General features: G+C 44.0%; 1 protein-coding gene across 3 annotated transcripts in view; it reads left to right on the top strand.

Moving 5' to 3' along the window:
• taok3a (TAO kinase 3a) overlaps positions 1-19888 on the top strand; it is a 40063-nt gene extending 20175 nt beyond the window's left edge. For 2 of the 3 annotated variants that reach the window (XM_018740535.2, XM_018740534.2), the window contains exons 3-20: positions 161-232; positions 765-866; positions 1381-1426; positions 1756-1852; positions 2134-2247; positions 2404-2495; positions 3110-3203; positions 3847-3928; positions 5372-5539; positions 6159-6350; positions 8160-8294; positions 11416-11652; positions 12686-12814; positions 13309-13512; positions 14510-14749; positions 16373-16585; positions 17144-17326; positions 18250-19888. In XM_018740535.2, coding sequence (XP_018596051.1) covers positions 161-232; positions 765-866; positions 1381-1426; positions 1756-1852; positions 2134-2247; positions 2404-2495; positions 3110-3203; positions 3847-3928; positions 5372-5539; positions 6159-6350; positions 8160-8294; positions 11416-11652; positions 12686-12814; positions 13309-13512; positions 14510-14749; positions 16373-16585; positions 17144-17326; positions 18250-18411 — 2562 coding nt within the window. In that variant the 3' untranslated portion in view covers positions 18412-19888. Of the gene's footprint in view, positions 1-160; positions 233-764; positions 867-1380; positions 1427-1755; positions 1853-2133; positions 2248-2403; positions 2496-3109; positions 3204-3846; positions 3929-5371; positions 5540-6158; positions 6351-8159; positions 8295-11145; positions 11159-11415; positions 11653-12685; positions 12815-13308; positions 13513-14509; positions 14750-16372; positions 16586-17143; positions 17327-18249 lie in introns of those variants that run through there. The other variant, XM_029256579.1, reaches the window with a different exon arrangement.
• Positions 19889-23770: the final 3882 nt, after the last annotated feature.

The raw sequence follows: 23770 nt of genomic DNA, 5'->3' as shown, positions 1-23770 counted from the left end.
TCTTCCGACAGCTGTTCCAGTTGCAGATGCTGATTTGGGATGAGCCACTCCAGGAGGCCCTCGTGGAAACGCGCAGTGGGGTGCCTCCCGACTAATACCACAATGACAGGGTCCCTGTCTCTGGTTTCACTTGCTAACTTGCTGTCCGGTTTCCCCACAGGCCCGAAATGCTTACTCACACGAGGTGGTGGCCATCAAAAAGATGTCCTACAATGGGAAGCAGACGACAGAGGTGAGGAGAAGCAGACCTCACCAAGTAGGCCTCCTTGGCAAAGCTGGAGCTACTACTTTCCAAACAGTGCTTAAACATGGGTCATCAAATGTTCAAAGGTTGTAAGCTAAGTTAATGGTTAAGTTCAAGTTTATCTTTAAGAACATAAACCTATAACCAGAGGTTGATAGTTCCAGTCCCAGGAAGAGCCGGATACTTTAGTTGTTCCAGTAAAATGTATAAAGGGGTAAAAATGTAGTCTCAGCTAAGCAACAAAATAATGATCATGTGTCACTGACTTTTAACGATGAAGACCTTTTAATCCAGTTCCCTGCTGTTTTACACCACACGACTACTATTAATGCGATGAGAAATGTACGTCGTGTTGGAGAAAAGCGTCTGCTAAATGAATAAATGTAAATGCAATGCACTGATGCACTGTGTGCATTAATGTGTGCATAATGTAATAAACTGGCCAACTGACCATTATCAGATGCCTGGGCAACTAGGTGAGAACTGATAATGCAGCTGTCTTTGTGCCCTTGCTTTGCAGAAGTGGCAGGACATCATCAAGGAGGTCAAGTTCCTACAACAGCTGCGACACCCCAACACCATTGAATACAAAGGCTGCTACTTGAAAGACAACACTGCCTGGGTAAGTCCAGTAACAGAATCACATCCACTTCTCTGTATGCTGTGCCATTTGCATTGTGATTTGTGTTACACAAATACCTGTGCGAAAGACACAAGCAGGAAAGTGGCTTTAAGATACCTTACCCTAAATACCTGCAAAGGTTGCTTTTCTTTCAAATGTGTGAGGTCACATTTTCCTTGTGAACATTCTGCTTACAGTACATATGGAGCATGAAAACACACAAAAACCTTCAGTCTTTGTCTTGTCAACTTGTTCCTTAAGCTGCTGTGGTCTCGCCACCATTTCTCAGTGAAATGTGATCAGTCCCCCTTCTTGATGGGCTGAAGTGAAATTGAGAACTTTTCCTCAGTAGATAGCACCTCATGCCCTTTGGGGGATAAGGACAAGGCTTGATTTTTGACTGTTGATCTAAGAATGGTTTTTGATTTATTGAATCTCACCTTAAGGCTTTTGAGGGACAGAAAGGCCTAGCTTTTGGTTCTTCTTATGTTGTTTTTGCCTTTGTTCACCGCAGTTGGTCATGGAGTACTGCCTGGGTTCTGCTTCAGATTTGCTGGAGGGTGAGTGTGTGCGGCTGCCTCGATAAAACAAATCTGTCTGGCCTTTGCATCTGATTAGTTGCTGAAAATTTCAAGTAGTTTGCATACACATGCTGTGTGGTATTTCTTCACAACTGCAGCGTAATACCTGTTTGTGTGACCATTCCTTTGCCCATTTGTTATGAGTCAATATGGAGGGAGGGCTTTTCTGTTACCTTGTCTGGAGTTTCATTTATGCATTTAAACATCTGTTTTGATTGTCAGTAGTTCATATCACTGCGGTAAAGGGATTTACATTGCTGTTTCTCAACTCAATTTTTGCTAATTTGGCTTTCTTCTTGAACACCCAGTTCACAAGAAACCACTCCAAGAGGTAGAAATTGCTGCCATTACCCATGGTGCCTTGTTGGGACTGGCTTACCTACATTCCCATGCAATGATTCACAGGTGAGTGGTCCACAGTTAACAGAAAATTACTCATAACTGTTGAGAAGAACAAAAATGTTCTTACGCACTTTCCCTGTTGACAACAGCTTGGTCATGTCAGATAACACACTTTTGTTAATTTTATGTGCAGTTTTCCTGAATGGATGGTTTTATAATGATTGCTAGGATGCTGTAAAATCATTTCACCACTGTTAGCATTTAGGAGGTGTACAGTAGCCTGACTCCTGAATATACGTTATAGCAAACAAAGCCATTCCCCTTTTTTCTGTTATCTTCCACAGAGATGTGAAAGCTGGAAATATTCTTCTGACTGAGCCAGGTCAGGTCAAATTGGCAGACTTTGGTTCTGCTTCCATAGCATCTCCTGCCAACTCATTTGTAGGGACACCTTATTGGTAAGTTGACCACAGATATAATATTTTATGGCAGAACTCCAGACATTCATTGCATGTTCTTTACCAATTCTTTGAGAGCAGTATGAGCAATAAGTTTCACCCAAATGAAGTTTCAACAACTAGGCTGAAAAATCACTCCCTTCATGTGCTTCACAGGATGGCTCCGGAAGTGATTCTCGCCATGGACGAAGGCCAGTATGACGGGAAGGTGGATGTCTGGTCCCTGGGAATTACCTGCATTGAGCTGGGTGAGTGTCACAAAGGTTTGGGACCATTTGTGTGCAATACCCATTTTAGACCTGGTTTCTAAATCTAATGCATACAGTACATTCATTTATAAAAATTCTGCTAGCTTTATTGCACATATTTCAGTGAACAATTGATTTATTTACTGCAAAAATACATTCAAATGAACTCTGTGTTTATTTGGTTTGCAAACCAAAAGTAAATGTCTGTCCATATTTCCAAATTGGGGTGAATCTTTTTATTTTGTTTGACTTGGGGTGTATCTGTTAGTCCAAAGTCTAGAGCAGGCAAGTTTGATCAAGGGTGACACTCCTGTCAGTTAGTGTTGAAGCAGTTGAACGGACCTGACTTCAAGTCACATCCCCTAAAACGACACAGTCACATTTAGGATTGTTAGCAGTAAGACGTTAATTTAAGTGAACCAGGAGCAATATCGGCATCATCACGTGCCTTTGACTTCAGAAGGTGTGGATTGTGGGTCGAGGTAGTTCCTGGTGGTCAGACTGGATAAAGGAGGCATTTGGGTAATGGGATAAGGCTATGATGACAGTAATATATGGCAAAGTTAGCAGCTGGCACCTCTGACTGCGGTGCAAATCTCTTTTCTCCCCCCAAGCGGAGCGCAAACCCCCTCTGTTCAACATGAACGCTATGAGTGCCTTATATCACATTGCCCAGAATGATTCTCCCACGCTGCAGTCCGCCGATTGGTAAGTCATCCTGTCACACCACGACCCACAGTGCCTCCAGAACGCTGAATCGAAGAGAGCCTCGTGTAATTATCAGAGGAGCCATCACCTATTATTTTTAAATTAAGAAACACTAGTTATTGCATTACTATATTAAGACTAAAATGATGAGTTCTGTGTTGTCGAGGTTTTAAACCTCCCCAAAATCATTTCAACTACACACCTCAAAAACCTCCATATCTTTGTTTTCTGAAATGGTGACAGCTTATTTAAAACAATTTAAATACGTATTGTGGAGAACCAAAACACACAACTGAATACATAAGCTGTATAAAAAATAAACTTGTAGGAAAGTTTTAGGAGTTACTACACAGCCATTTGTATCAATGTGCACATGATAAATGGATGCAGGGAGTCTTGGTTATGAAAGAAAAACGTACTCAATCTAAATATTGCTTTTTCTGAATTCAGTTTTGGACTTAAGAGGTTAGCACAGCTTGTCGAATTAGCACTATTTTTATATGTGTAGTGTTTATTTACGTCTCTTATTTTCGGATATGATACCTTTTGTTTTGTAGTTCTTTCGCATTAACTAGCTTTACTAGTAAGGCTGCATATGTGTGTTCTTACACTTTTCATGGAAATTTGGTCTTGCCACTTGCAGGTCGGACGCTTTCCGAAGCTTCGTGGACTACTGCCTACTGAAGGTCCCTCAGGACCGGCCCTCCTCAGCCGAGCTGCTGCGAGTGAGTGTGTGTCAGTGTGTGTGAGTAAGAGTGTGCTGCGTGCTCCTTCAGTGGGATGTGTGGGAGGTGATTGGGCAGGGGTGTCAATGACTAAGTGAGTGAATGAGAGTGTGTGTTTGTGTGTGCACTGTCAGAACAGTGTGTAGGATGTCGTTATGCAGGAATAGGTTTGGGCTAGTATGTGAAAGCACGTTTTTGTGTTTTTAAATCACATTCAGCAAAGGCCAAAGCCATGCAGGACATTGTGTGTCTACGTGTCTCCGATAGTACCCATGAAGCACACCTTACCTGTCTTACCTTAACCACCCATTACCTCTCGCTAGAGTGAGCGACATGCTATGAGCGTGCTCGTTGGCACCAGTTTATGATCACAGTCCTGTGAGCCCTGTGTTCAGCATCAGCATCTATTGTGTCTGTTGAGTGCCTCTAATTAGGCTCTGATCTTTTTGTTTGTGTGGCCCACAGGTAATCCTAATCGTAGCTTAACACTTTTGTGCTCACATTCTGTTGAGCAATGCTGTAGGCTTTCACACCTGACATGCTTGCAGCAAGGGGACCAAAGGGGCCGTCAGGTCCTACCGCTCAAAAGACCATCTCTGGCAGCAACCTGCTCCATTGTCTGGGGGGGACTGCAGCACTACATGTTGGCCCTTTCACCGCCACAAGAAGTTCTTGTTCTGTGTCTTGTGAGGGTGGCATATGGCCTCGAAACCCTTCAGGGGCGATGGTGTGATAGTTTGTGGGTTTAGAGTTGTTCAGGTAGGACCAAGAGGCCTGTTTGCAAAGGGGGATGGCAGCTGGCAATTGGTTCTGAGATTTTCCACTTGGAGAGGTTTTCTCCAAGCTTTCCAGGTGCAGCACTCGCAGTTATTTATCAGAGCAATGGAGAGAGACATCAGGGAAATTTAGTGTTATTTAGCATATTTTCAGAATATTGACTCAATAGTCCAAAAAGCCATATTCAAAGCCGTATTCAAAGTCCAAAGCCGTATCTTAATTTCTTGTTGCTTTTGCTAGTATTTAATGAATGATTGTCATAGCTCACATACCTTTTCCAAATGTTTCCAAAATGCCTTTGAGACTGTATACATCACAAGCGCCATCTAGTGGAGCTTTTGCATGCAATCCATGAAGCACAGTGTGAAATGTGTGTGAGGAAGGGACTGTTGCATCAATCTGATACTGTCATGGGGCTCTGCTACTACCAATACAGACTGGGAGTTAAACTGGTTTTTCTCAATTTTTCTGATGTTCCCTATCATATGTAGATTTGTGTTGTATTTTCCAACCCCCCATGACAGCTGGTGTGTGATTTTTGTCATTTAGTTAAGGTTAACTGCTCATCACTCTCTGTTCATGCTGTATCTGTCTTGAATGTCTTCTGAAGCCCTAGGGAAGCTGACTGGTCTTTTATTATTTTTTTTTATTTTCTGCCCGTCCAAGCATGAGTTTGTTCGACGGGAGCGTCCTACACGGGTCCTCATTGACCTCATCCAGAGGACCAAGGATGCAGTGCGGGAGCTGGACAACCTGCAGTACCGCAAGATGAAGAAAATTCTGTACCAGGAGAAGCACAATGGGCCCATGGGGGAGTCTCAGGAGGAAGAGGAGGTGAGGGCCTCTGCACAGGGTCCCAGACAGATTCATCTACTCTTTCTTTACAGTTACTCAAATCTCATTCTTCATAATCTGTACTTTTTTTTTTTTTTTTTTTTTTTTTTTTTTTTTACCAGTGTGATTCCTTTAAAGTGTTAAATGTATAAACGACAGACCTTTCTAGATATACTTTGTTGCTTTTTTAAGAAATGCAAAAATATCCAAATGGTGCAATTAAATGATCACAGGTGGAAGCTGTAACAATGAACTTTACATTCTCATGCAACGTCACCTGTTTGGACCCTTGAGGTTTGCAGTCCAGGTCAGAACCTGGTCAAAAGTTTGATAACATTAAATCCCCAGTCGTGACTTCCCAGCAGCCAGCACTCACACTTCCTATCCTTTTTTTAGACTATGTACTTAGCAGGTGTAATTAGCAGATTAATTAGCCTCTCAGCAGACCGTGAGGGCCCCACTAGGATATGCAAGCAGACTTGTGGGTAATGCTGTGGCACCGTGGTGTCAGAAGTGGGATTTGGGCGTGCTCATCCATACGCCCAACAGGCCTACGGGACATGAATGCAGCACACTTGCCGACCACCCCAGGACACTTGTGCTTGTGTGTCCCCACCAGGACAACGAGCAGGCCAGCTGCAAGATGAACAGCCTGGGCAGCAACCACTCCATCCCCAGCACATCAGTCAGCACCGGGAGCCAGAGCAGCAGCATCAACAGCATGCAGGAGGCATTAGATGAGAGCAGTTCTGACCTGACTATGATGCACGCCTATGACAGCATCCAGGAGCCCCCAGCCGGCTCCAAAAAGGTCAGTTGTGGCTGTCAGGCCAGACAGTCCACAGGTCTGCTCGTACTTCTGGGAATATCACACAACTCGGTAGATTGTGCAGGGACACGGGGGTGTCTCCCATTTTGGCGCTGTGGCTTTTAAATGAGGAAGTGGCTGGTTTTCAGGTCATGCTTTGCATATTTCCGTCAGCTTTGCTGGAACTGATATGAGGAAAGTTTGTGTTGCACTTTTTAAGCTAAGAAACTATAAATTCTATTTTTTTCGTGCTTTACATTAAGCAAATGTTTTCAAAGGCTCTGATGTTAAACATACAAGTTTTCCTGTTGTCGGGTACCATGCACAATGAGTCTGCTTGTTCTACCATCTTCTAAAAGGCCCACAACATCCTCAGATGTACCCTGGAAGCAGACTGTGCCAGTGTCAGTTGTCTGCAAGAGCTGGTGCCTGAGCACCAGGTTGTGGTTAATGAAGGTCTGTCATGAATTGGTGTCTGTAGAGCGTCATGTGGCACACGACTTGTCACGCAGGAAGTGGTAGCTGTAGGAAGCTGTACTTTTTTTTTTTTTTTTTTTTTCTTTTCTTTTTTTAATTAAAAAAAAAAAAAAAGAAAGAAAAAACCCTCTTTCCAGAACCATCTCACTCTGGGGTCACAGAGAGATGGTCAAAAAACTTTCACTGTGCCACACTGCAAAACATGGACTCGTCAGATACCAGATCCTTGATCCTATTTGAGCATGGATATGAAGACTGCTGTTAACTACTGGATACCAATTACCAATATAATAGTCATGTTTAATATAATAGTGACTTGGCTGTTATTTATAGTGTATTATTATTATATAATATTTAATATTTATAGTATATTATTATTTACATGTCAAAGTAGTACTGGTTGTCAACTACGTAGTGTACAGTAATTTAGGACTAGTTTTGGACTGGCTAAGCTTTCTTTTCACAAAAGGAATCATTTAACATTTATTAAACAAGTAAAAAAATTAGCCTTTGAACAAATTAACAGAAATGTTAGTTTCCTTCTCAATGACTAAGCAAGTATTTTAAAAGCAAGTTATTGGACACAGATATGGAGTTTAAAAACATTTGTTATAGCTTATTCCTAAATCGGCTTAATGTCTTTTAAAGGTTAACATGATTTGGTTTTCCATGGAAAATAAATTACAGTTACATTTATTAATTTAGCAGACACTTTTCTTAAAAGCGACTTAATGTTAAAATGCTTAGTTATTTACCCATTTACTCAGTTGGGTGATTTTACTGGTCCAATTTAGGGTAAGTACCTTGCTCAAGGGTAGGGGGTGCCGTGGCGCAGTGGGTTGGTCCTGGTCCTGATCCTGCTCTTCGGTGGGTTTGGGGTTCAAATCCCACTTGGGGTGCCTTGCGACGGACTGGCGTCCCGTCCTGGGTGCGTCCCCTCCCCCTCCGGCCTTACGCCCTGTGTGCCGGCTTAGGCTTCGGTTCCCCGTGTCTCGTATGGGGTGGGTGGTTCGGATAGACCTTGCTCAAGGGTACTACCGCTGGAGGTAGGATTCAAACTTGTAATCTTTGGGTCCAAAGGGAGCAGCTCCAACCACTACACTACCAGATGTCCCCTAAATGTCTTGTGTTTGCACCTGATGGGGGGGAAATGGAGATGCTTTATGCATCTTTCTACCTTTGAAGATCTAATATGCCTAAATAGTTATTAAACAATAAGTGTGTTGTGTCCCACATGAGCAGGCCGCCATGGCACCGTGTTGCCCATCCACATTAGAGCAGAGAGGCCAGTGAGGCTGAGGTCCCTCTCCCTCTGCTTCCTCCACTCTCCTGCAGGAGCACACAAGCATAAGGGATGAGACCCCACACCGGGACCCCAGGCCTGATCTGCGGTCCACCACCTCCGACAAGAGCCAGGCGCACAACTACCGGAGCCGCGAGCGCTTTGCCACTATCAAGTCCGCATCTCTGGTGAGTCAGGCCAGCCAATCTCTCCATTGCTCATCATGCCTTCCTCCTTTCCTCTGTGCAGCACAGAGGAAGGGGCTTGTGTGTCCCCCTCCCCCAACCTCCCATCTCCCCTCTGAGCCTGTTGTCATGGTGACCAGAACACGTTAAAAAGCCACTGTAATTCGTGCCTCTTTGTTCCTGCCCATTTGAGTAATAGGCTAGGGTGATATCAGATGAAGAACTGGGTTCCTGCCGACTGGAGAATTCTCCACTGCGTTCTTACGTGGTTGTTTACGGTGCTCTTTTGTTTACTTTACAGACCACACTGTTGCTTCGAAGCAGTGGCAGTGCTTTAGACTCGGATGTGCCCGTGTCTGTGGTTCTTTGCCAGATTAACAAAACTTGAACATTTAATAAGGTCATTTTACTGTATTAGATAATATTTCAATGCTGCACAGAGAGCTCTCCAATGCGCTGCGTTCTCATCAACTACATGTGAGTGATGAAGAGCACACAGTGGTGGAAAAAAGGGCTGTGTGATGTCATGTCAGTTCCTGTTCTCTAAGACGACTTTTGTTGGCTTCATGCAACAGCGCAGCGCATTCGAGCGGGGGGCTTTTAGCTGATGATGTCACCTCCACTAGCTGAATACTAATAGTCCCAGGTGGTCCCTCCTCCCTGTGGGCCAGGTTTGAACTAAGAGAAAGGGGGGGTCCTGAAAGCGATTTTCTCAATTTCATACCCGGAAACGAAGCACACGGTGTGAGACGTTGAGGGATGCGTGCCTGCAGCAGGGAGGGGCTAGCAGTGACAGATTCATCAGTAAGTGGCCTGTGTGCACACGGTGTGGCCCTAACTTGACTGCTGAATCGGGGCAGTGGTCCCAGAATGAGGACGTGACATCAGAAAGTGGCTCTGCCTTTATTTAGATGTCACTGCATAGTGAGCTGCTTTAATCATAGCCCTGTGGCCTGATGAGCACATCCAAGCTTAAGTCAGATGTTTTATGTGCTGCATGTGTGCTACCCAGCTAAAGGAGGGAAAGTCTGTAAAGGAGACCTTGCTGAACCCACGTTTGTGGCACTGCTTTTACAGGCTTTGCCTACAGTTTGTTTCTTGAAGGAAGGAAGGAAGAGGCCCTGGTGTTGTGTGGCAACATTTCAGATGTTCCAGTGCGTTGGTGGTGATGTGCTGGCACTCAGGAGACGAAAATGTGACAGGCTCCCCCGCTACTCCCTCCATCGTGACAGCTCAGCAGTTTTCCCAGGGCATGGCCCTGTCTAAACACACGGCAGAGGGGGGCCACCACCAGTAGGGCCTCGGTCTCGTGACACCCCCTTAGGGCGTACGGCTTAGACCCAGGGGGTCTTGCCTGTCAGGGTTTCGTCTGCAAGGATTACAGGGGAAAGGAGGGGTCGCTCGTGCCTTAAATCTACCTAGGGAACAGCAGAGAGGATTACAGCCTCCATGTTTGGAGACAGGATGGGAGAATATACCCTGGAGCCTGGATGAGACCACCTACTGACACCGTATTGCATTCAGGACCTCCTCATGTCTCCTACTTCAGTCTCCTGGATACATTTTGTCAAAGCAACTCCTTTTTTTTTTTTTCTTTTTTTTCTCAAATACAGTTTTTGTGCAGTGTTTGTTTAATGTTTGAAATCACTTTTTGTCATGGCATGTCCTGTCACATTCCTCAGTGTTAAACTGAGATTAAATGCAATATATTTTGTCCAGAATGCTAACTGAAGTTTGTTTAATGGTGTGGACACCATTTTGAAAATGTTAGTGATTAGATTTATTACTTATGAAGCTTTTTTTTTAGAATTTGAAGCACTCAGACCCCACATGCTAATGTCAAAAGTTTGAAGTCATTCTCAAACACACACAGTGGAATGTCAAAACAGAATCATTGTTTAAAAACTCTATTAATTGAAAGTTAGTTCTGCCCTGACTCCCCAGCGAGAACCCTACGCTCTCTCATCTATGCCCATCTACTCATCCTCATTACAAGGGTCTTAGAATCTGAAGTTTGTTGATTTTCAGTCGTGGCCCCAGTTGTGGTGGAATGAACTTCCTGTGTCCCTCAGAACTGCTGAATCCCTTCCAGCATTCAGCTGAGGTCTCAAAATGTATGTTTTGAACCCATTTTTCATTCTGTCCTCCAGACACCCAGCTAAGTCCTTCACCATCTTTTCCTGTATCTATCTATTTTCCTTTTCGTATGTGACTTTTGTAGGTAGCTACTGGAATACGTGCACTATGACAACTGCAGTGTCAAGCAAGTCATGTTTCGGTAATCGTATGCTTGTGTTTAAGAACTCTTGTTAATGCACTCTTGCTTCCTCTGAGCTGTACTTCACTTTTGGGAAAAACATCTGCAAAATACTCCATAAATACAAATAGTTATTTTCTTCTCTCTAGTGTTACATTTGCAATGTAACTCACTAGAACAACTTGTGATGGCCTTTGACCTGGACGTGTTCGCAAAGATTATTCCTGTCCCTGTTTTGCATGAATCGAATCACAAGGTATGATTTGGGCCCTTCTAGCACTTGGCTGAAAGAGAACGACTGGAATTGGTACAGTGTTACAGTGGGGTTATTGATTCCAAGAGCTTATGGAACCCCCCCCCCCAACCCCATGAGAATGTCATGTGGCACTTAGCCCAGAGAAGTTTAGTTTTTCATGGCCTCAGAGTTTCACTCAAGCTGTCTGTGTGCTGCAGCAGCCTTTCTGAGTTCTCAAAACACAGGCTGTAATACAAGCTTTTGGATGGTCCCCCGCGCGATAGTCTTATCACGGTCATGCTCAGCCTTTGAACAGCTATCAGAAGATACACAAAACTCAAGGACTCTGCTGATCGAGAAATCTCCCTTTTCCAGGTTAGGGGATGCATTGCTGTAGTTTTAGATGCAGTTGTATGTTGAGACGCACTAATGTGGAATTAATAAAGTGGTTCCAGACCAGGGTTACCTTTCTGGAAGACTTCTAGGTTGTTAAAACTTGGTAAGTTATGGAAGTAAAGGTTTGACTGAATGTGTGTTTTCTGCATTTAGCAACGGGACTGCAACTGAGAGTCTTAATTGCCCCAGCCCTGACAGGGGCATAGCTTTGACACATTGCCCTCCCTCTCCAACAGGTTACGCGACAGATCCATGAGCATGAGCAAGAGAACGAGCTGCGGGAGCAGATGTCGGGGTACAAGCGCATGCGGCGGCAGCACCAGAAACAGCTGATCGCGCTGGAGAATAAGCTGAAGGCTGAGATGGATGAGCATCGGCTCCGTTTGCAAAAGGAGGTGGAGACGCAGGCCAACAATGCCTACATCGAGCTGGAAAAGCTGGCCAAGAAACATGCCATTTACACTGAGAAGGAGGTGAGGGGTGTAGCTATAGGTGGGGTGGTACATCTAATGGAAAGGTAGATGTGGCCATGTTTTTATTACTTTTCAGCTTCTAACTGATTTATATGAGTAGCTCCAAGACTTGGTGAGTTGTCTAATAGTCCAGGCCCAGATATATAGATATCCATAAAGTATACAAGTGTTACTGTGATTACAGAGATAATAGTGTTCATGGGAGTCATGAGTATAAAAACAGGTAATGGTGATGAAGTTCTTGGCCCCGGAAAATGCATTTGGATGTGATGCTGTTGTCATCCTCAAATGACAAGGAAGAAAGGAGAAAGAGCATGTTGCCTAAACTTATGGTGAGAACGGTATTTTGTTAAAGAACATCTTTCGAGGATCAAGTCCAACATCAGTCCTTAATTTAAATACCCCACAAAATCTGCGTTGCTTCAGTGTAACCTACCTCAGTCACATATTTCACCAAGGGTTTGGAAGGAAGAGCTAATGAAAAACATGAGGCTTTACTGTTGCTTTGGTCCTTTGAATGAGTAATTTGTGGTCCATCATTTGTTAGACTGAAAGGACATTATAAAGTTTATCATATTAAATGCCAAAAATTGAAATTTTTTTGTTAGAACTAATATTGTCAGAAGTATTTGAAAAACTGGGATTACTGGAATTAAACAAAAAAAGGAAAAACCTTGAATTAATAAAAACTGGAAAGAGGATGTCAGTGACACAGTGGTCATCATTACGTAAGGGGAGCAGCTTGAAGTCAAGTTCTTGTGAACATTTCTCCCCGTACCGTGTATGTCAGTTAATTTTGAGTATTTAACGGAACATGATGTTATTTGCAATTACAATTCATAACTTTTTTTGTATAGACATTGTTTTCTGTCAAATACTATAAATTATTTTAATTTCCTTTAAAATGTTTTTTTTTTTTTTTCCCCAAATTATATGGAGCAGAAAAAAATGTTATCTAGCGTTTCTTGCTTTCCTGTACAAGTGAATGTGCAGTTGACTGTGTTCTGGGGTGTTCCGCTTGCCTTTCTCACAGATGAAGACTGTGGCAGCTGATGAGAAGAAGTTCCAGCAGCAGATCATGGCCCAGCAGAAGAAGGAGCTCGCCACTTTCCTGGATAATCAGAAGAAACAGTACAAGCTCTGCAAGGAGAAGATTAAGGAGGTTGGTGCAGTATGCCTGCAGTTTGGAACCAGATAGTTCTGACAAGACAGCGAAATGTGCTCAGCAGTGTGAAAACATTGGTAAAAAGTGTAGGAATGTGAATGTAATTGTTTCATGTTTTGTTAACATGTTTCATTGCCTTCTTGGTAAACTTTGGGGGGGAAAAAACAAAGACATGTCTCAAAATAGTTCCGATCAGTCTGTTAGCTTTGGCTGCCACGGGTAACTGTGTTTTCTCAGCGTATTTTCAGTCATTTCCTGTTATTAATTAAAATGCGTCTGTTGTAGTCCCACATAAACTTAGTGCAACACTTTTTAATGAGGGTGGCCTCTGCTGAAGTACACTACTGTTTTAATCAGACAGCTTTGTTTTTAGTTTTAAACTGGGTTATAAAAAAAGTGCATTACATATAGTAATGAATCAACAGTGAACAGGACAAGAGTTTGGCCAGAGGCTTTTCCCATCTTCACCTGACACACTGATCCCACGGCAGGAGATGAATGAGGACCACAGCACACCCAAGAAGGAGAAGCAGGAGCGTCTGTCCAAGCATAAGGAAAACATGCAGCACTCGCAGGCCGAGGAGGAGGCACAGCTACTGAGCCAGCAGAGGGTCTTCTATGAGCGAAACTGTCGTGCCTTCAAGCGCAAGACCATGATCAAGAGGCACGAGTTCGAACAGGAGCAGCTGCGTGAGGCAAGACACCTCATGTTTAGCATCGCTGTCCGGTATTGGCTTCCAAATACAGCAGAATAGTCGCCTCACCTGTCTTCACACTAGACTTTGAAACCTCTCCTCATGCAAAATGGAGCAGATGACAGCATGCGCACACACGCACGCACGCACGCACCCACCCACCCACCAGTGGCATAGCCTGTGGGGATTCAGGTTCTGTTCATTGTCTTAAGTCACTGACACAGATTTACGTGTGGATGCTGGAAAATGGCCTCCGGCATTTTCTGTATAAATAGCGTTTGCTAACTGTTATTCCTTGATTTGAAATTGTTCTTCTCTGCGCACATTTCGACTACACTCCTAGTTCAGAATCAGCAGATTTTTTTTCTTGCTTCACATTTTCGATAATCCAGTCATATATGAAAATGGATAATATGTGTTACAGTATATAGGGTGGCTTTTGGTGTTTGGATACTTTTTGGAGGACACTTTGTTTTCACTCAGATGCTGAGGTTTTTTTTTTAACAAAGTAGATTAGAAAGTAAGCAGTGCAACAATGTGCAATAATCTAAAAATCTTAAGTAAATCAGGAATGAGATGACGGTGGTATTGGTTTAAAATTTCATGTGGGCAAAGCCACCAACTGATTTTTTTTTTTTTTCGTTTCTTTTCTTAAAATGCACTTCCAGTTAACTAAATACTGCTAAAAAGAAATCATATTTGTCTTTGTGTCTTCTCTCACATGCTAGGTTTCCAGCACTAGTGTTTTGCATTTGCGTACCCTCCTTCACATGATTGTCGTGCGTAGACACAGAGAGAGTGCCATCATCCTAGAACACTTTGCCATGAGATTTCAGTGCCAAGCAAAGGCAGGTTAAGCACAGTCTCCCAGGTGGCTGTTGCACCTGCACCCTGACGTTTGAGTCTGTTCTGTAGAAGTTCTCCTCCAGTCAGGCAAGAGTACTGAAGTTGCTTGAAATTGCTTGAACCTGAACAAGCTTGACTTGTGGGCTTCCAGGAGCTGAATAAGAAGAAGACACAGAAGGAGATGGAGCATGCCATGCTCATCCGGCATGACGAGTCAACGCAGGAGCTAGAGCACCGGCAGCTGAAGACGCTACAAAAGCTGCGCATGGACCTGATCCGGCTGCAGCACCAGACAGAGCTGGATAACCAGATTGAGTACAACAGCCGGCGGGAGCGCGAACTGCATAGGAAGCATGTTATGGAGCTGCGGCAGCAACCGAAAAACCTCAAGGTAGCCGCTGATCAGACCTCTGCCCTGCACTCTCACATAGATTCAACAGTCCTGAATGGTTGAATCCTAAATTAACTTTTCAGCCTCAGAAGTTATACTGCCATTCAAATGGACAATGCATGCAGCTGACCTTTTCTTAACTGGAGATGCTAGTTTGGAGATACCTTCCAAAATATTATAAAGCTTTTAGGTATTAGGAGCATGTAAGAACCCATGAGTCATATACAGGCAGTCCCCGGGTTACAAACGTCCAACTTACATACAAGCCATAGTTACGAAACACCCCCTTACTGACTGGAAGTGAATTTTTTGTCACCCTTAAGTAAGAATCAAATGAAAACTTCATGTTAAGCCTATTATATTAAAAATTTCAGTTAATAAAATGGTTCGTAATAACAAATGGGCGCTACTTTGCTACGCGCATCAACACACTACGTGTCTACAGGGCTTCATTGACTCGTGGGTGGGGCATATGAGCCGAGGTAGGAAAAACACTACCTTCTTTTCCCTTTGTGTCCTCGTGTGTTACTGTATTTGGCTTTTTTTTTTTTTTTTGCTTTTACCCTCCTAACCATAGCACCAAAGTGTAAATGTGATGCAAGTGATGGTGATGCATCCAAGAAAAGGAAAGCGATCATGATTGAAATTAAAGTAGAAATAATAAAGCGATTGGAAAAAGGTGAAACACCAACGAACGTTGGAAAAGAGAACATTACAGTTTCTTTCATGTTTTGCACACTCAGTCCCAGTTGCGGAATCTCACTCAACACAGCCATCCCCTCTGCATTCTGAAACCTACCTCGCTTTGCTCTTCCAAGTCCTGTCCCTAATCGTTCCACAGTCCCGTTCCATATCTCTTTGACAACGACTGCCCGCCTTGTCCTTTGACCACAATTTCGGACCCTCGCCTTTTCAGTTTGCCAATCGGCCGACCATTCGCCCATCCCCAACCACGAGAACACGTCTAGTCCTTTGATTCTGAATAAATGATCCTGCACTTGGGTCCAGCCTCCTCTGTGTCCTTTGTTCATCATGACAGTAGTAACATTTATCTCTTTCTATATGTCTGTATTATAAATACTGTAGTTACATTTATCATTACATTGTATTATTATTATTACTACTGTATTGTTATAGTAAAGATGTTTTAGTGTATCCGGAAGTGTTTCTTTAATGTTTTTTTTTAATGCATGGAAAGGTACACAATATACTGTATACTAAGGTAAACATTTGACAAACTGACACTAGATACCTGTCATACCCAGCTGTTCCAAATTACGTCAAAATTCGACTTAAAGACAGACTGAGGACGCGGAACTCGTTCATAATCCAGGGACTGCTTATGTTATATTTAAGGTGTTTCACTTTTACCTGACGTGCAGAATTTAACACACAAGTTAAAAATATCTTTTTGGCATGAAATCAATTGAGATCTGGCTGTAGTTACTGTAGGGTTAACTCTTAGATTCTGTGCTGTACCAGAAAAGAAATTTAGAACATTTCAAATTGAAGGCTGAGGTGCTTTTAGATTATTGTCCTTTAAATGTTAAAGATGAATATCCCTCCAGTGTGTGTAGTCCTCTCTGGTAGTGGAAGTAACGTTGTTCCTCTTCCCTTGGCAAGGCCATGGAGCTGCAGATAAAGAAGCAGTTCCAGGACACATGTAAGGTGCAGACCAAGCAGTATAAGGCTCTGAGGAACCACCAGCTGGAGGTCACCCCCAAGTGTGAGCATAAGGCCATCTTGAAGGCACTGAAGGAGGAGCAGACGCGCAAGCTGGCCATCCTGGCAGAGCAGTATGAGCAGAGCATCAATGAGATGATGGCATCCCAGGCAGTGAGTAGTTAGTCCCCGCAGTGGTCGACAAAACACTCATCCCAATGGAAGGTCTTCCTTTTTTTACGTGAACAGTGTTTGTGTTTGAGCAGGGGGCGCGGTGGCGCAGTGGGTTGGACCAGGTCCTGCTCTCTGGTGGGTCTAGGGTTCGAGTCCCACTTGGGGTGCCTTGCGGCGGACTGGCGTCCCGTCCTGGGTGTGTCCCCTCCCCCTCCAGCCTTACGCCCTGTGTTGCCGGGTAGGCTCCGGCTCCCCGCGACCCCGTATGGGACATGCGGTTCAGAAAATGTGTGTGTTTGTGTTTGCATCTTCCTCTTTAACAAATCACTGCTCATGTAATTAGCTTTTGTGTTAGACAGACTGATTGAGAGTCATAATAATCTGTGTGGAAACAGTGAGGAGAAGGCTTAGCACTGCCATATCTTTAGTGCAGAACTTATTAATATCCAGAAGTGTGTTTGACATACCTCCCCTATTCCCCTGTCAGAGATGAGAGGCATGGCGACTGCTTGGCGATTATCTGGCCCCCTCTAATCCCCTCCTGTCCCCTCCCCCCAGCTGCGGCTGGATGAGGCCCAGGAGGCCGAGTGCCAAGCCCTTAGGCATCAGCTCCAGCAGGAGATGGAGCTGCTGAACGCCTACCAGAGCAAGATCAAGATGCAGACGGAAGCACAGCACGAGCGCGAGCAACAGAAGCTGGAACAGAAGGTGTCACTGCGCCGTGCGCACCTGGAGCAGAAGGTGAGTTACCTGTCTGTTTAGGGTGGGCTCGAGCTATAGTGCACTTTCGGGGTATTTTTATTAAGAGGATTATATTTCTGTGTAGGTCCATTGTTTAATATCTGATGGAGGATAGAAAAACCGTTGAACCCAACGCAACCAACCATTGATTGTCCAGACTGATTCTAGCCGAGCCAACGGTAGATGAGTGTCTACCGCCCTCTGCTGTTTGGTATCAGCACTGCTTGCATGCACTTTTCGTCAGAATAAAAAAGATGACATCATTTTTAACTCTCTGTGTACAGAGACAAAAAATATGATGTAATCCTTCTTCTTTTCTTTTATCAGTCAGAAATATTCTTAGTTTTAATGCATTTGTTCAACAAATTGAAAGCAACAGTTTACATTTATTCATTTAGCAGACAAAGCAACATACGTCTCAGCAAAAGTACAATTTATGCATTACATTAAGAGAAAGAGACATAGCTGCAGACATGTGACTCAGGCAAACCTAGTTTGTTACCTACCACTTGCTACACCTAGGTTCATCGTTCAAGTAGGTGCATAAAACACAAGATAACTCGTTTAACTCGTTACTTACCTGGTTCTTTTATCCAAAGTGACTTGTATTATTTGATGCATTTATACACCTGAGAATTACTGGAGCAACTCAGGGCAAGTGACTTGCTTGAGGGGATAGCAACAGTAATGCAGAGTGGGGCTTGAACCTGCAACCTGCTGGTTACAAGTCCTTGAGGTTACGTGTTGCCTGTCACTTTCACTTATCTGTACAGTTTGATATTTGACTGAAGCAATCCGGGATAAGTGTCTTTTCTCAGCGCAAAAGCAGCAAGACACCCCTTTGCATGCCTCCAAGCCTTTGGGGTGCACGCGTGCGTGCATGAATGTGTGTGGTCAGGCTAATACTTCTGGCGTTCCTCCAGATCGAAGAAGAGCTGGCTTCACTTCAGAAGGAACGCACCGAAAGGATCAAGCACCTCTTAGAACGGCAAGAAAGGGAGATTGACTCTTTCGACATGGAGAGCGTTCGCTTGGGCTTTGTAAACCTAGGCACGCTAGACTATACCAAGGAGGACTACAGATGAAAAGTCTCACCACAAGTCCTCGTCTCACTTCTCCTCAATGACAGGCTCCATGCTACTGACGTCACTTTCGGACTAGTGCCTGTGCTGACCTTAACCATCAGGGGCCCCACTTGTTCAGTTACAAGACAATATGCTGGATGACTCTCCTGGTCGTGTCTTTTGAAACAAATGTCAGTGTTGATGATGTTTTTTGTGCAATGATGACCTTCTTTGATGAAACTGAAAACAAAGAAAAAACAAAAAACTGGGTGTACATTGCTGAACAACCATGCATTAAAGATGACTTTTGTCAGGCTGTGTGAAAAGAACAAACTTTTTACATCCTCTCGCAGCCTTATCTTTAACGCTGCTTTCCTGTCTTTGGTATTTGTTCATCAGGAAATTTTAGATAGATCAATTTGATACATTTACATATGAGCTCACAATGTGTGTGTGTATGTATATATATAATATATATATATATATTATATATAGGTAGTTTACGTTTACTTAGAGTAAAATGTGACTTATCAAACGCGGCCTGTGGGTGATTATAACCCGGCAATCTGAACCATTTTCTACAAAGACAATGTGAATACCATATGTAAATCCCAAAACCTATGCACACAGGGCTTGGGATGGTCGTGTATTTTGTGTATAGAAGGATTTATTGAGAGCTTTTAATTATTTTCCTATGTATTTTAACTGTTCCTCAGATGAATTTTTTAAACAATGATTTTTTTTCATTGTTCAGTATTTGAAGTTTGGATCGGTCAGTTGGCTCTTTGAATTTCCATAGAGATCATTATTATTGCTTTAACCACTTTCAAGCTGTGTATTTTCTTACAACAAAATCAGTAAAATGCTTTTATTGCATGCACTTTAATTTTTTTTTCAGGTTGAGAAGCATGAATCTGTCAGAGCTTTTAATTATATTTGTAAATAAAAGTGCTCATCACAGCTTTCTTCTTAATGCTTAATTAACAGCACTAGACCTACACCCAAGTTTCACCATATTGCCCCTTTACCATTGAATTGATTCCCCCCGTGGGGATTATCAGGGTGGCAACACTCAGTGGAATCTTTTTTTTAAAAGCAAACAATGCTTGATTTGTTTGAATGTGCATGCTGTGCCCTCACAAAAATGGTTACTTAACTCACCTTTTAAAAAAAGATTTTCAGAGGCCTTTAGCTTTCACAATTTTAGACTTTCCTCCTTTTGTGAGGAGGTTATTTTGACCATCAGTCTATATGTCTGACTATAGTTAGGTTATTATTTGAAAGCAATGATTTTGATGGCAGTTGTGCAACTTGAAACTTACTTATACAACCTGAACACAGGATTTGATCAGATGCAGCAGACAAATCTTTGCCAAGATGACTGATAAAATGCTCTTGAACTACATGTCACAGCCAATGACAAGGGTCATGTAGTCAACAGTATGTTGAATTTATTTTGAAAGCATTGTGGCAATTACTGCAAAAATAAAACTGAAGTCACGTGACACTTTAAACTCAGTATGTTCATTACGTGCTTGCTCTGAAACAGGACATCTGGAGTCATGGTAACTAGATGTAGGTATAGTATAACTAGGGTGGGAGGCAGAGCAACTTGACACACAGTTTGTATCTGGTAAACAGGGATGTCCCCTCCCCTCTGCTCTGTCATATGTATATATTGCTAGTGACTGCCATTCTACATGTGGAACTTAGTAGTAACACAGATGGCCCCTACTGAGCAGCACCCTCATACACACAAAGTCACAGCCCAAGATGCACCAATTCAAGTTACGAGAATTTGACTTTGCAAGGAGTTTCATTTAATTTCCCTACTTCGGCTGACATTTCCGAAAACTGAGTTTGAATTTTGTGCAACTCCCAACAGCAAATGAGTGCAAGGCGCTGACATTTATTCACTTAGCAGACGCTTTTCTCCAAAATGATGTGCAATGATTTAAATAGGATTTAGCTGACACCTTTATCCAAGGTCTCTTGCAGTCTTTCACACACGTGTGCTGCAGGGCAATGATACACACACTGTATAAACAAATTAGAGTCATTGGTTAACCTGAAACACGTGTTCTTGGCCTGTGGAAGGAAACCCAAACATACGGATAACATGCAAACTTTGCATAGGCTGAGCTGGGGTCGAACCCACATCCCCAATTTGGTACATGTCGTGAGTAGATTTATTTGCATTGTTTTCATTAATTTCTTATATCTTTAATAAGCTGAAGTGAACTGAACAAAAACAGGTAGCATATAGTTAATGAAGGGTAGCTGCCCTGTTGTGTTATAAGTAATATTAACTATTGAAGTAAACGTATGATTTTAATGTGGGCAGCTGGTAGCCCACGAAGGTCGCCCTGTGAAAATCGCAGGTTCAGTTCCCACCTCCAGCTGTAGTATCCTTGAGCAAGGTACTTACCCTAAAATTGCTCCAGTGAAGTTACCAAGCTGTATAAATCGTAACCTTAACATTGTAAGTCACTTTGGAGCAAAAAATCAGCTTTAAAAAAAATCATATTTTATGTTAACGAAAGGTATTTTGCAGGAAAACACAGTACTGCTGAATGTGCCACACTAACAGTGTGATACCTGCTTAAAGTAACAGCAAGCCCTTAATATTAAATATAGCAAAGTATGAATCCCTTAAAAGGTATGACACTCATTTTACAAAAATAATTTGGTGGTAGTTAAAGGTACATATCTTTTACAGTACTGTACATTTCCCACAGTAATAAGAAGATTCATTTGTTTCACTGTGCTACCATGATGTACCACATTGTACCAAAATGTATGCAATTAATAGTGACTAATCTATACATTTGTAAAATAGTGCAAGGACAGTTGTCAAATAATGAAGGGATAAACTGAAGCACTTCTTCATCCCACGCTGTCCACCTACAAGCAGCATCAGTGCCCTCTTTGCTAGAAATGTTGTGATTAGTGCATTTCTTGCACAAAGTGCTGATTTTTACAGTGTAACACAGGCTTTTTACATTTCCATTTATTCATCCCAAGTATCTTAAAAAGTTGACCAAACAAAACCTAAGATTCAGCAAAACATTGAAAGTTGTGTAAGTCCACATGCTTTTCGATTATTGAACCATGTGAGATGTTCCACGGTGATGACATTTTCCGTCCTTACAGGGAAAATAGTCCTGCTACACACAGCACTTTTTCAGTCCATATTAGCAGCACAGAGCTCCTGTATAACAGACACACTCAGAAACCATTCACTGGAAAATAAGTGTTTTTGTAATACTTTCAAGAACTATAAAATCAGATTAACTGTATGTAGAAATGAACACAGATGAGTCTGTCCTTGCAAAACTTTCACCAGATTTGTTTAAGAGAAGCCTGGTAATATGTCCCTCAAAAACCAAACTGGAGCTGGAATTGTTCAGAGTGACTGCTTTTAGCCCTAAAGGTCACAGGGTCAAATCCCACCTGCAGCTATAGCACCCTTGAGCAAGGTACTTACCCTAAACTTACCCCGCTGTATAAATGGGTAAAGAATTATAAGTTGCTCTGGAGAAAATCATGAGCTAAATGGGGGAAAAAAACTAATTTCATAAAGCTTGCATTTATTATACACATTTTACAATTCAAAAACCCCTTATGAAGAAAATAAAACCAAGGCTATCGTTTACCCCACCCGATATGGGGTCACCGGGGCCCCACCCTGGAGCCAGGCCTGGGGGGGGTCGCATGCGAGCTCCTGGTGGCCAGGTCTATGCCCACGGGGCCTGGCCGGGCTCAGCCTGAAGCCATGACGTGGAGCCACTCTTCGGTGGGCTCACCACCTGCCGGAGAGACCGTAAGGGGCCGGTGCATTGTCATTTGGGCGGTGGTCGGGGCCGAGTGCCCGGCCGACCCAAACCTCGGGCGCCAACTCTGGTTTTTGGGACTTGGAATGTCACCTCACTGGCGGGGAAGGAGCCTGAGCTGGTGCAGGAAGTTGAGAGATACCGTCTAGATATAGTCAGGCTCACTTCTACCCACAGCTTGGGTTCTGGAACCACTCTTCTCTACCAAGGGTGGACTCTCCACTATTCTGACGTTGTCCAGGGTGAGAGGCGGCGGGCGGGTGTGGGCTTATTAATAGCCCCCCAGTTTAGCCGCCATGTGTTGGAGTCTACCCCGGTGAATGAGAGGGTCATCTCCCTGCGCCTTCGGGTCAGGGAACGGTCTCTCACTGTCGTTTGTGCTTATGCGCCTAGTGGCAGTGTAGAGTACCCGGCCTTCTTGGAGTCCCTGGAGGGCGTGCTTGAAAGCGCTCCCAATGGGGACTCTGTCGTTCTACTGGGGGACTTGAACGCCCACGTGGGTAGCGACAGTGACACCTGGAGCGGCGTGATTGGGAGGAACGGCCTCCCTGATCTGAACCCGAGCGGTGAGTTGTTATTGGATTTCTGTGCTAGCCATGGTTTATCCATAACGAACACCATGTTCATGCATAAGGGTGTCCATCAGTGCACTTGGCACCAGGACACCCTAGGTCGGAGGTCGATGATCGACTTTATAGTCGTTTCTTCTGACCTTCGGCCATATGTCTTGGACACTCGGGTGAAGAGAGGGGCTGAGCTGTCAACTGATCACCACCTGGTGGTGAGTTGGATTCGATGGCGGGGGAAAAAGCTGGACAGACCTGGCAGGCCCAAACGCATAGTGAGGGTCTGTTGGGAACGTTTGGCGGAGGCCCCTGTCAGAGAGGTCTTCAACTCCCACCTCCGACAGAGCTTCAGCCAGGTCCCGAGGGAGGTGGGGGACATTGAGTCTGAATGGACTATGTTCCACGCCTCCATTGTCGGGGCGGCGGTTCGGAGCTGCGGCCATAAGGTCTCCGGCGCCTGTCGCGGCGGCAATCCCCGAACACGGTGGTGGACACCAGAGGTAAGGGATGCTGTCAAGCTGAAGAAGGAGTTCTATCGGGCCTGGCTGGCTCATGGGACTCCTGAAGCAGCTGACAGGTACCGACGGGCCAGATGGAGCACGGCTCTGGCAGTCGCCGCGGCAAAAACTCGGGCTTGAGAGGAGTTCGGTGAGGCCATGGAGGAAGACTTTCGGTCGGCCTCAAAGAGATTCAAACCGTCCGGCGACTCAGGAGGGGGAAGCGGTGTTCCACAAACACTGTTTACAGTGGAAGTGGTGCGCTGCTGACCTCAGCTGAGGATGTCCTCGGGCGGTGGAAGGAGTACTTTGAGGATCTCCTCAATCCCTCCGACACGCCTTCCGTAGAGGAAGCTGAGGCCGGGGACTTAGAGGGGGACTCGTCCATTACCGTGGCTGAAGTTGCTGAGGTAGTCAAAAAACTCCTCGGTGGCAAGACTCTGGGGGTGGATGAGATCTGCCCCGAGTTTCTCAAGTCTCTGGA

Source organism: Scleropages formosus, chromosome 12 (genome assembly GCF_900964775.1).
Source record: "Scleropages formosus chromosome 12, fSclFor1.1, whole genome shotgun sequence".
Taxonomy (NCBI): domain Eukaryota; kingdom Metazoa; phylum Chordata; class Actinopteri; order Osteoglossiformes; family Osteoglossidae; genus Scleropages; species Scleropages formosus.
This window is presented reverse-complemented; position numbering and strand designations above follow the sequence as displayed.